The sequence below is a fragment of the Glandiceps talaboti genome, chromosome 13, assembly GCF_964340395.1.
Source record: "Glandiceps talaboti chromosome 13, keGlaTala1.1, whole genome shotgun sequence".
Classification (NCBI taxonomy): domain Eukaryota; kingdom Metazoa; phylum Hemichordata; class Enteropneusta; family Spengelidae; genus Glandiceps; species Glandiceps talaboti.
This window is the reverse complement of record NC_135561.1, coordinates 13,419,393-13,433,148: the sequence shown is the minus strand read 5'-3', so window position 1 is coordinate 13,433,148 and position 13,756 is coordinate 13,419,393. Positions and strand designations below refer to the sequence as shown.

The following is a 13,756-nucleotide window of genomic DNA, read 5'->3' as shown; positions in this document are numbered from 1 at the left end:
GAACTGCATTAATACCACTTGGCATAGTTCATTTATGTTGGAAGTACAGCTCTAGACAAGAATTACACCACATTTCAATATTTGATAAGAACAGTTTTATGGCCACTGTACATAAATTTCCAGTTCCCCCTGGCATTTCATGTACACAAGAGGCCATAATTTGGTGTAATACCATGGTGTGTAATACAAGTCTGTGCTGTTCCAACATACTGAGCCAAGTGTTATTAATCCAATTCAGTTGTTTACTTTCCTTGTTTGTAACAGGTTCTGTTCTTCCATGGTGTGATGTCTGCTGTTGTACATTTACTAGGGCTTTCTAGTGTTTACACTATCTTGACCACAGGTTGATTATATCCAAATCACCAAGGTACTGCTATCATCCAAATACTATAACCTACACCCCAATAGTGCGTCAGTCTTTGATTCTTGGAACTCAGGATGCCACAGTTGAAATTGCTCATGAGACATACATTATGACTTAGCTATACAGTGACCTTTTTGACATATGCTTATTACTAGTTTGACATATTAAAATCCATAGGTCTACAACATCCACAGGTTTACCAGCTTTACATAATAATGACAGTAGTTGTAAGACTTCTAAAGAATTACACCTAGCTCTTTCATGGTTTCTCCATCCATTTCTAATCTCAAAATCGTATAATTGCTTTGGCTTCCGAATCCGTACAAAAACAATTCATCTCCCTGTATGTTGGTGTTATACACATATTCCATTGCTAATACATCCAATAAATAATCCGTGGCATTATCATAAACCACAGTGTCTTTACAGCACCACCCACAATGCACTGCCATATTATTTTTCATTGTGTCAACAGAAAAAAATATGCTCTGGCCTCCAAGAATGGCACTGTCCACCTAGTCTCTGTTACCCAGACTCTCACCACTTGGGGCTCTTCTGCTAGACCACACAGACAAGAGTCTGATCTTCAACTACCCCACCCCAGAAAACACACAGTACATTTCTTCCAAATCATAAAAAATGTGGTTTGCCGCTTACGAGGCCTGTTTGTTATAATATAGATGTATCACTCGTTTGAGAAGAGATAACTTATCGCGAAAGTACCTAAATCAATTAGCCTGCAATGTTGGATGTGAAGTATTCCCAGCATGCACTGCTCTAGAAGCTACTTCCTGCCGGGCGAGTTGGAATATCGTTTCCCCAGACTCTCACTTGGGGAGGTCTCGTAGGCCGAGCCCCCAGCGGTGAGAGTCTGGGTAACCAAGACTACTGTCTACCTGCCATGTTATGTATGGTACTTATTAATGTAAGCAACTGACTAGTGCTAAACATATCTCTCACTTTTTTCTCAGCAATTTTACACAAGGGTAAATAATAAAAAATTGTACATACAAGGTTTTGCTTATTGTGCTTGATACTTATTGTACTGGATTATACTGTACTACTTTGTTACATTTGTACTTGGTAATTACATCATGGTGGGGGGGGGGGGAGGGACGGGGGTGGGATGGAGTGGTAGCTACTCTCCTGTCTTACCACCATTTGAAATTGTAATTCAAAATTGTGACATCATTGGGTGGATGCTTGATTTTGTTTTCAGCTGAATATATACAGAGAAAGAAACCTTGTTATGAAAATGTTTTGTAAGATCTGAAGGGAGATTCCTCATCTCACTGTAACTGTTGTGAATAAATCAGACATGTAGAAGCTATTGCTATGGATTTTGGTGATAGCCAGCAGCTGTTGAAACTGATAATCCCACATGAAATACTATATGTATGTCCTTGTGTGTGGTATAAATATATACTGTCACTGCTAGACAAGGTTACAGCAGAGTACATTGTACATAGACACACACTCAGACATACATGTACAATGGACATTTACACTCAGACAATGTATACACATTCATTATCATACACACACATTTGCATGCACACATACATACACAAAGTGACAAACACTGTCACATATTACATACATGTATACACAATCAAGCAAATACATTATCAGTATATTATGCACAAACAAACACACACACACACACACAGTGACGTTGCACACACATGAATATACAGTGACACACACACATACATACACATGGACACATTCTAATTCAAGAACAGATTCTGAAGTAGGTTGTTACTATTATAATGCTACTATTTTCGTCATTTATGTTAACTTAAATATTGTCAACTTTTGTTTCACTATTGTACTTGCTGTCATGTGCATGTATAATTGCTTCGTGATATGATAACACTATATGCTATAAGTCCTGGTATCGAATTGTGTCCCCACATGTACTAAAACCGTTTTTGAACTGTTTCCAGAAACCATCGCAGTGAAGTGGTTTTGAATTATTAGTAATTTCAAATTAATCCGTATGAAACCAATGCAAAATCAAAAGTAAATTGATTGAAATCCATTTCTCAGTTTTCTGGTAGGGAGTACAGAAACAGATTTTGAACTGATTTAATTTTAACTGAATCGATTCAGGTAATAGGGCTAGTGACTCAGACTATTAAAGAACTCAAAATTTGTCCCTGTATACACATTTTAATCACTCATTTACTCGTGTTTAACAAATAATTAACTCGAGAGCCAACAGTGACAAACCTTTTCGTCTAACCTTTATGACATCTGAAAGCTTTCCATTTTATTGACAACCTGTTTACATACATGTAGAGACATCAAGCTAGTATACACAGCACCATCAAACACAGGTATGAGGAAGGTGGTTCAGTTGACTCACAAGAATCAAATAGTTTCCAATAGATTATTGATATATTTTTAAACAAACAAATATTGACGTGAATCAAACATAGGTCCAGCTATTAGGAAATTGATATCGCTTAGCGGCTATAGAAAAATATAAGAATATATTTTTCACTTTTAAGCTCTACATATATATATATATCAAATGGGTAAATTGGGAATGATTAATACCGATATGTTAAAACTGTAAATTTATGATTTATGAAAAGATTAATAATAATGATATTAAATTTGTGTATGGATCAAACAAGAATTATGATTTATGGTGTCAGATTATCAGGATCAGACATACATGTATGTATTCATACATAGTTTAGTAGCCATATATAACTTTGATATTAATATGTATATGTTGATAATTATTAATTACATTAACCTTTCTCAACAATAGTTATATGGTATAAAAATGATTAGATACTAAAACATTTTTTAGTCATGAAGATTATGAAAGAGCAGTACACATTAGGTAGATTTCGAAAGTTTTTTTTTTTTGTAATTTGTTAATGTTAATGTTTGAACAAATTTTTTAATGTTCTTGACTGTTTATTAACAGTACATTTGTTGTTGTTGTTGTTGTTGTTGTTGTTGTTGTTTACAAATTACCATTAAACTATATCCACTGAAGGTACACTCGCAATAAAGTTCACTAACTCAGCCTATTCTTGAGATTAGCTGTTGGTTTGAAGAGATCTTCACTTCAACCCAATGGCTCGTCTTTCAACTAAGTCAGCCCAATGTTCAGTGTTTAGTTTCAGAATTTCAATAACAAGGGGAAGGGGGGATTCTGGTAAAACTTTTAGATTTCTGTACCTTGTACCATAATTTTGGTAAAAGGGGGAAAAGTCTGGTAAAAACCAAATGCATATTTTTATCTTTAATTGTAGTATAACACAATTTTGGTTGGGAACCCTGAGAGTAAATTGAATTTTTTACCATCCATAACAAAACACTCAAATTCAAATATGTATGCTATTATACCATGCATTAGCCAAGCTAAAAAAAAAAAAACGGAATATATACTCTGGTCTTTCTACGTCACGACAATGCATGCCTATGTCTTGACAACTCGTATCTATGTTACTATTTCTGATGTGTTCAAAATATGAGTCGAAACTTTCCAAATTGTCATTGCTTTCCCTGCTTTTTCTTTGATACTACTGGCACTGATATAATTATGTTATTCTCCAATATTTGTCTTCATTCAGCTGGAAAATACTTACGACCTAAGGGTTGTGTCACTACTTATCTTGAGACTTATGATGACAAAGCCCCCTTAACTCACTCATAATATTTTCCTTGGCTGAACTAACATCTAATTATCTTAAACTTAGTGTCTTTGTGATGTGTCATATTTTCAGAGAGTTGAATATAAAGGAAGATAATTGTCTTTCCTTGTTGTCATAGCAATGGTTATTTGTATAGCTGTCAAAATGCTTGTATTTGCTGGAAGCCAAGGCAACGTATTGATATTATAATAATCATAGCAGTTATATTCATGCTGTGATAATCTGTATGTAAAAGTGGCTGTTGAAGGTTAAATATGACTCCATGTACTTTTCCTTCCATATACTGTTAGTTTAAAAGGTATTGATTTAAAACATCATAGTGATTTGAGTATTTTTTTATGGATTGTATTATTATGAGAACTGTGAAAAATAACACAGAAAACAATTACTGATGAAAATTTCTACAGAATCAAACAAGTTTGTGAAAGCAAATCCCCAATTTTCGCTGATTTCTCATCAGTATCATCAGGTGTGTATTGTAATAGGTTATTGTCACAGAAAAGAATGCTTTACACAAATTACAGTATATTGGTCTATGTGTGTCACTATGTGTATACACCCGGTGTTTTTTAATCTACCACTGTACCAGAGTTCCCATATCATTTTACAGCGATTCTCCACCAAAATTATCATAGATTCTATGGGGAAACACCATCAGGTTTACCTCTTTCACCCTTTCTGTTAATGGGGTTCCCAAGCCTTAGCAAAAACACTGATACATTACATAATATCATTTGGAAATTTGGCAACATTGTCACGCTGTTTTCTTTTACCCTTGTATAGGACCAGTTGTAGAATTTCACAGGATGGAGTTTGTAGAGCTGATTAAGACTCCTAAGGTTGATGGTGTCATTCTACGACTTCCATTTCAAGAACCTGTAGAAGGTACACTGTGTCTGACTGGTCATCACCTTATACTGTCGTCTAGGAAATCTAACAGTGAAGAGTTATGGGTAAGTATAAAGACAAATCATCTATTTACAAATAACATAGTTAAGTTTTTCAACTTTTCTTGGACTGATATCCAAGTTTTTACATAGCATTGAAACTTTGTAAAATGTGGTACTTTACCACTATTCAAATGAAAAGTCCATCTTTACTGCCTTGTATTCAGACAAATCAATATTTTGAGTTAGTTTGCAGCTTCCTTCTACATGAGCCTATAGCATTGCTAGTTCATGTCACATGACTACCACATAATCCTACTTGCAATATTTGCAGATTTTTGAATATAAAAATCGTCACCACTGCATTTTTGTCATTTCTTTATTACAAATTATGACGTGACAAAGTCATGAGCCATTAGTATTGTTAGTGTCATATGAATAACGTGATTTATATACCGGTACCTGTACATGTAAACCAATGTCTAGAGAGATAGATACTGATAATATAAAAGTGATATGACATGTGTAAATTGTTGAGATAAGTAAAAAGTACTACATGTATGTGGTCAGATATCGTCACAACTTTGTTTATGTATTTCAGTTATTACACAGTAACATTGATTGTCTGGAAAAGAAGTTTGTTGGATCCACAGGGTACTTAACATTAAAATGTAAAGATTTCAAAACAGTGCACTTAGACATCCCTGGTATGGAAGAATGTCTAAACATTGCTAGCTCCATTGAAGTCCTCTCTTCTCTAGGTAAGTGACAATGTCATTCATCAAGTTCTTGTCATTGTATATTGAACTCCTCTCTTCAATTCTGGTCTTTCCACAAACTACACAATGCATTCTCAGACTGTAGTTGCACTGATCTCCATTTATTCATCAAACTCAGATTATTCAGACAGGGTCTTGTTTCTGTGAATCGAAATGCCGTCCGTGCCTGTACAACGAATACTCAAAACCATCAAGGCAACTAAAAGAACCCCAAAACCTTAAGTATTGGTAATTAAAAGATTGAGGTAAACATTAGAAAAGTGTGATTATGTGTACATGTAAGATCTCTGATAATGAAAATCAACTGATGTTGAAGGAGGAGGAATTTATTTTCCACCTAAGAATGTTCAAGTCTAATAAAATTAATAAATGCTTCATTCCCTACCATCTAACTATATCGTCATTTTTTAGGGTGTTTTGGGGTGTCTTATTGGTGTGTACAATTCTTTAAATCCCTAGCCTGCATGTGTGCATACACTACCATGTAGTCCGACTTTTGATTGTGTATTGTTCTGCCGGTATATTAGACATTCAAATACCGGTATTTCTGAAAATTGTGTTCACAGTTTCCTTGCCTCCACCTTGTTAAAAAAAATTGATTTGAAACATCATTGATTTTACTTATTTTTAACAACTGTATTACCTCTAACTTCTTTACTTCAAAAAGACCCCTCTCTGACTCAACATAAAGCAACGTACAGCATTTGTGTGGTCGTCATTTCTATGTTTAAAAAACTGACAGGCCTCTATGAGGCCAAATAAAATATGTGAGAGTGAAAAAAGTATGCTGTTTCAGAAAAGATATTCATCCAGAGATTAATTGTGTAGTATAACCATTCGTAGGGAGACAGGGTCAAAGTCTGTGTGTAATAACTCAGTAATCCATTCAAGCATGTCAATTAAAATTAATGACATTTGACTACTGGACTGGAAGGTCAGTTACATGATGAGATACTGTTAGTGGTGGTCGATCCTTCATTACAGAACTGTAATTTTTGCTTCACAGAGTTTTTCTGGAAGAGATTATTTAAGTAACTATAATGGCATGCTAACAAACATATTATACAGTCTTTACTCAATCTGAACAGAACACTTAGTGAATTAATTGTTCAGTGTATCCTATCAGGAACATTTTGTAATTTTGCAAACATGCTTCTCCAGGTAACCATCCAATATTTTCCAAGATAACTAGAGCTAACATATCTGTTCCTTTCCATCTAGTCAGTGGCTCTGACATATCTGTTCTTTTACAGAGTCAATGTCTTCTTTTCCAGAGTCAATGTCTCTGACAAATCCATTCTGTTTCAGTCAGTGTCTCTGCTGTTCTTTTCCATAGCTTGTATCGCTGACAAATCCATTCTTTTCCAGAGTCAATATCTCTGACATACCAGTATCCATTCTTTTCCAGAGTCTGTGTCTCTGACATATCCTTTCTTTTTCCGGCCAATGTTTGATATCATGGAGGATGGTTGGCAGGCTTTCCTACCAGAAAATGAATTTGCCAGACTGCTCGGTGAAGAATGGAGACTTAGTCATGTCAACAAAACATTTGAAGTAAGTGCAAAAGTTTGACTTCGTACCAATTGACTGTTGTCATATGAATAGTTTCCCACAATTTGCTGAATTAAAAAAGTTACTTTCCGGACAAAAATAAATTTTGTTAAATTATACATTCAAATATCAAAAATATTCTGGCAATTCTTTTCACAGTTTAGAAATTGGTTGTATTGAGCAAAAGTTTAGAAATTGGTTGTATTTAGCAAAGTTTTGAAATTGGTTGTATTTAACAAAAGTTTTGAAATTGGTTGTATTTAGCAAAAGTTAAAATGTTACAACTTATCATGTGTCATGTTTATATTTAGTTATTAATATACATTTTGTGGTTTTTAATTCATGTTTGTACAATTATGCCTTGTTTTTAAACTCTATGTTTTTTTGTCACTAGGTATGTTATTCATATCCACAAACTGTGATAGTTCCTAAATCTATAGATGATGCCACTTTAATGAAATCAGCAGCGTTTAGACATGGTGGTCGTTTCCCTGTACTAAGTTACCATCATTCACCAAATGGGGTAAGTTGACACTAAATGTCATTATTTAAAGGTCTATATTACTGTATTACTTCCAAATAGCACTCCTAGTGGCAAAATGATGTAATCTTTTGTTTTTTTGCATAACCGGATGTGACCCAATCTGATTTAAAAACTGATGTAGTGAATATGGTGCAATTCCTTTATTTACCTCAGTCTATATCCGTCATTTAGTGTGTTTGATTTTAATGTTTTGGCAATGAGTGCCTTCTTTCTACATCTGACACACTACCATCGGAGTTCACCTTCAAATCCAATACTTACATGTATGTGTAGCCAATCAGAACCCATCATACAATTAACACTTGAGGATTGAAATTGAAAACAAAGAGAACCACCAAACAATAAAACATCGTTGTCTTTGCTCTGCACTCAAGCTCTTTTCAAGTAGATGGTTTTGACATACTGTACCTGTAAGTTGTGGCGTAAGATGAATTCTCATTGGTTGAGTGGGTTACATAAAATAAGAGATGTGAATACGATCTCTCATGGTATTGTGTGAGAGGTAGGAAGAAGGCACTCACTCATATAACAATAAATAAGAAATGAAAATAAATGTGTGAAATAGAGATATGAAAATATAAATCATAGTCACTACTGTAACATCAGATTTTAAGACTTGTGTATATGCCATTCCAGATTGCAAACAGGAAATTGGGAATACTGCGCCCTCGCTCAAATTAGGGGTATCATCACATCATAGTATCGTTTCTTAAGAGCTTTTTCCCTTGGTAGAAGTGTAAATTAGGGATGTTTTTTCATATTGTTCAGACATCAAAGAAAGCAGCAGTGTTCTATGATTAACCAAGTCACCTATACCATGTATACCCCCAAGATACACACAGACAGGACGTAGAGCACCACCATGGCAAATTTTGGAAAGGCCTATTCCAATGACAGCTCCACTCATTTCCTTTACACTTTGTCATCCACATTTAACGGAAAAATGTACACAGAGTTACAACTGTCTATAATGCTATGACTATGGTATTGATATTACCTCAATAACAAATGAACACAACTCATATAGGAAGTGTAACTCTATGTTCTCTGTTGTTATTTTAACATTTAGATGGTAATTATGAGATGTGGGCAGCCACTGACTGGACCTAATAATAAACGTTGTAAGGATGATGAAAGACTCGTCAATGCAGTGTTGGGTATTGGTAAACGGGGATATATCATTGATACCAGGTCATCAGCTGGTGCACAGACTGCCAGAGCTAAAGGTATGTATACCTCACACAAGCCAAGTTGAATACATTTGAACAAAATATTTGGGATTTATATCCTGCTTGCTTTATGTCACAACCACAACAACACTTGTCTATGTCATTGGTTCTGCGGTGTTCAAAATGAGTCAAAACGTTCATAATTGCTATTACTTTCCGGATTTTTCATAATTTATAAATTATGCTTATATGCTTGCAAATAGAGGTACATGATTGTAGAAAACATTATATAACTCAATATTTCATCACTGCACATACTGAGTCTCATAACCTTTGGATTTTGTCACGACTTGTTCAATTTTGTAGTGACAAGGCCCCTTAGGTCATCCATATTTTCCTTAGCTGAACGAAGAAAAATGTTGCGGCATAACATCTAGTGCTTTCATTTAGGATGCTACATACAGAGATGAAATCTGTAATATTCATATATGTGGTGTTTTAGCTTATTCGTACTAACTTTGCTACATTGCATCATGTCCAGGTTGTCACCAGCTAGGAAAATGTAGAGTGAAATTTTCCAGTGTATGCAAAAAGTGCCAGAAAGCATCTGTTTTGATAATCCTGTCACACATGATCTTTAGTGTTAGGTAGTTACAACATCAAACCAATGTACATTTACTTAGGTGAGATTTGTCAGACTCCTGCTGTATGGTTTAATATTTGAAAAGAAATACTATAATGGCATAAGTCAAACCCTAAAGAGTTCGCATATGCATAAACTGAAAACATTGTCGTCAGCATCTCAAATGTGTGTTTTCCTTGCAACTTTGTGTTTATTTGTTTTTGATGGGAAAACTTTTGGAAATGCAGTCATAAAGTTGTAAATAAGATTTGTCAAGATAGAAATACTTCAAAAATGTTTGATTGTTTTTTGCAGGTGGAGGAGTTGAACCTGAAGCACATTATCCACAGTGGAGAAAAATTCACAAATCTATTGACAGGTTTTATGTACTTCAAGAAAGCCTCGTCAAACTTATTGACGGTACATTCCATTTTTATTACTATCTTCCCTATCTTTCCCTTCAATAGCTTGTGATACAAAAAAAATTGAAAATATTTTGTTCATGGTTCCAAGAATCAAATAAGACAGTAAAATGAAGTTACTTTAGAAAATGAAGGTAAATTAGAAATGAATGAGACTCGTTGATTCTGCTTATTTGTACATTGAGGGCGCTATCCATTATCAAGGTCTAGCCAATGTTTTAGAGCATGTAAATCTTAATAGCTTTTGTGTACTCGATTGTAGATTGGAAAAATCTGTCACATGTTTTTGAACATTTTCTGACTTGTTGTGTTTCAGCCTGCACAGATACTAATAGTAGCATGGATAAATGGATATCAAGGCTTGATTCTTGTAATTGGTTAAGTCATATCAAAGATGTCTTGACTACAGCCTGTTTAGCAGCACAGTGTATTGATAGGGAAGGTAAGTGTTGAATATTGTCACATACATAAAATATCATTAACACTGTCTTTGGGATTCTAACTGTCAAGATGAGTCCATCAACATCATTACAGCTATGGACACACAGATACAAAAAATCATTTTCATACACCCCTCAGTGATTGGCTTAGGCCATGTCACATGGTATGGATTTAAATTTGACCCATAGTGACCTTAGCTTGTATACAGAGGGTAAAATCCATTTTCCTATAAGGGCACTATCACAGTTACTGTAGCACAGGAGTCCTACTGCTGATTTGCTTTGACTATGGCAAGAATATGTGCCTTGGAATTTGATTTGTTATTATACAACATTGTCAACTGCCTGTTGTGACAAGATGAACATCAAACCATGTCACTGGAGGGTGAAGTGTACCGGTGTACCAAACAATGCATGTGATCACCGTGTTTTACAAAACTACCCTTTCTACAAGTTCTAAGTAAATTTGACATCTCTAGTTGTTAACGATATGTACATTGTACATGTATGTAAGTTGTATGTAAATTACCATGTTAATTTCAAAGGTCTACATCAACACTAGAGGGCGCAATTCGTCGGAATGGTCTAATGGATATTTTGTTTTTTGTCACCAGGAGCATCAGTGTTAGTCCATGGATCAGAAGGTATAGATAGTACCTTACAAGTGACATCATTAGCTCAGATTATTCTGGATCCAGATTGTAGAACTGTTAGAGGGTAAGTAGATTTTATTTATTTTGATGTCTTGCAACTGCCCCCCCCCCCCCCACACACACACACATACTCAATTATGATCCAGAGGGTAGACCTGTTAGAGTGTAAATATTTCCTCTTTCATTTTCTAGCTTAAGGTTATATGACAGTATGTACCCAGGTACAATAACAATATATACCCAAATGAATTTGTATAAAGTTGTGTCAAACTCATACATTTCTATATTATTAACCCATGTAGCAAAACAACAGACCATTAGACTAAGTTGTAGATGTGAATTTGCATATCACTGTATACCAGTAGGTCAGTGCTGTCATTAAGGGAGACCATCAAAGGGGGCACTGTTACAATGGGCTCCATCTGTCCGGCAATCCATCTGTGGAACTGTCCATAATATATCATTTCTCAGACATTCACTTTCCAATTTCTTCCAAATATGGCACAAAGGTGATATATCATATGGGCACATGCACATCACTTTGTTTGGTGACATATGCCCAAGGTGTCATTTCCTGACTCCCTAACTGTCTCTGATATTATACCAGGTTTGAAGCTTTGGTAGAGAGAGAATGGTTACAAAGTGGCCATCCATTTGCAGACAGGTGTTCCAAGTCAGCCTATTCAACCAGCAAACCACGCTATGAAGGACCAGTCTTTCTACATTTCCTTGACTGTGTATGGCAGGTATGTACATCAGACTTATCATATACCAAGTAGTGCTTCCAATGTAATTCAGTGTAGAGTGCATGCATCGAACCTGTGCACTAAACATGTCAACTAACTAACTAACTAACTAACAAGTATTGTCTTTTTATGGTTTCAGATTTATCAACAGTTCCCATGCTCTTTTGAATTCAATGAACATTTTCTCATTTATTTGTTTGAACATGCATATGGATCACAATTTGGTGAGTATATCTATTCAAACTCTTTCTAAGATTCAATTTAGGTACAAACTATATGCTTGACAGGTAATAATTGTAACAGAATTCTGACAGGAGTTGGAGTGGGACACTGTAAGATAGAATATGCCCCGGCTATCAATTTCGCTGAAAATCAAATTTCTTAAAATCTCTCGAAAGTTTAACATAAGAAAGTTTGTTTCTGGTCCTTTTGAAATAATAAAAGAAATTTTGAGGTTCACTATCTTGTTTTCAAGAAAATCAACAATGTTTCAATTTTCCATAGAACTGACACAGTATTCAGTGAGTATGTACATATCAGATTCCTAAAATGGTGTAAATTTGTGATATCATGTTGACCTCTCTTGTTTTTTAATGAAATTTGTACAATGACCCCTGAATTTCCTTCTTGGTTTTAACTGATAATGACTGAGTTTCTTTGAACAAAGTAACAGCAATAGTTACTATCATTATTATGTTAATTTTACATTCTTGTGTCATTGATTTTTTTTTCTGGTTTACTTATGACAGGTACTTTTATGTGCAATAATGAAGCCGACAGAAAGAAAGTGAAATTATCAACAAAAACTGTTTCCCTCTGGTAAGTTTATAAAAGCAGTATTTAGAGTTACAAATTTTTGTGTTGTAAATTTTATTATAACACAATTATGATAATGTATTAGATATTACTGCTCCAGTCTGGCCATTTGTGCATAATGATTGATTGATTGATTGATTGATTGATTGATTGATTGATTGATAAAGTTTTTACATCAATCCAAGTTTTTACATCAATCCATCGTAACAATCAGTCAATATGATCATTCACTATTGTCGTGTATCAGTATTTCACTAATTTAATTTTTTTCTCTTTTGTGTCAAACTTTGAAGGTTTTGCTCTCATTTATTGATTGATTGATTGATTGATTGATTGACAGACTGATCAATTGATGGATCAATTTGTTGATTAAATGATTGGTTGGTTGGTTGGTTGGTTGGATGAATGATTTGTAGTTTGATCAATCAATTGCTTGATTGATTGATTGATTGATTGATTAAGTTAATACTTTAGTGATAGATAAAATTTTTACATCAGAACAAGCGTGCAGTATTATCATTCACTATTTCCACATAACTTTACTGTATGGTGTCTCTTCTGTTTGTTATTAGGTCATACGTAAACAGACCAGAGATTCTACAAACGTTTCTAAATCCATTATATGAAAAGAACGACTCCGTGATATGGCCGTCAGTGGCTCCACAGAGTTTGGTAAGTACCACGTCATTTGCATTCACAGTTTCTCCTCTTTGTAATTTATTAGGATTTAAAAAGAATACAAAGATAAGTACATACATAGACTTGCTTAAATCTCCAGGCTTTTTCCATTCTATATTTTGGTAAAATATTGTTTAACAAAAACACAACAGTATTTTCTTTTGATGTGAAATGATAGCCTGATTGAGTGAATGAAAATGGTTGAGTGAACATCTACAGTATAGCCCTGATGGGAAAAAAAAAATAAAAAAAAATTTAAGGACATTTTTCTTTACAAAACAAAATATTTGTTGATATGAGACTAAAAATATCTCCCAAGGGACTGGTGACTGTCTAGTACATGCATTACTTATTGTAATTACAAAATCTTGATGAATTTCATGTAGAGACAATATGTAATATATT

At 34.4% G+C, this 13,756-nt stretch overlaps 2 protein-coding genes across 2 annotated transcripts in view; one reads left to right on the top strand and one right to left on the bottom strand.

The window, feature by feature from the left end:
- The window catches only part of LOC144444481 (ras-related protein Rab-20-like), a 298,311-nt gene extending 290,129 nt beyond the window's left edge, over positions 1-8,182 (bottom strand). The window contains exon 1 of the mRNA XM_078133910.1: positions 8,179-8,182. The gene's annotated coding sequence lies outside the window, so the exon portion shown is untranslated. The remainder of the gene's footprint in view (positions 1-8,178) is intronic.
- LOC144444480 (myotubularin-related protein 9-like) overlaps positions 1-13,756 on the top strand; it is a 37,096-nt gene that overhangs the window by 17,644 nt on the left and 5,696 nt on the right. The window contains exons 2-13 of the mRNA XM_078133908.1: positions 4,828-4,997; positions 5,533-5,692; positions 7,119-7,264; positions 7,656-7,784; positions 8,875-9,031; positions 9,912-10,016; positions 10,335-10,460; positions 11,073-11,175; positions 11,719-11,857; positions 11,997-12,081; positions 12,607-12,676; positions 13,246-13,345. Coding sequence (XP_077990034.1) covers positions 4,851-4,997; positions 5,533-5,692; positions 7,119-7,264; positions 7,656-7,784; positions 8,875-9,031; positions 9,912-10,016; positions 10,335-10,460; positions 11,073-11,175; positions 11,719-11,857; positions 11,997-12,081; positions 12,607-12,676; positions 13,246-13,345 — 1,467 coding nt within the window. The 5' untranslated portion in view covers positions 4,828-4,850. The remainder of the gene's footprint in view (positions 1-4,827; positions 4,998-5,532; positions 5,693-7,118; positions 7,265-7,655; positions 7,785-8,874; positions 9,032-9,911; positions 10,017-10,334; positions 10,461-11,072; positions 11,176-11,718; positions 11,858-11,996; positions 12,082-12,606; positions 12,677-13,245; positions 13,346-13,756) is intronic.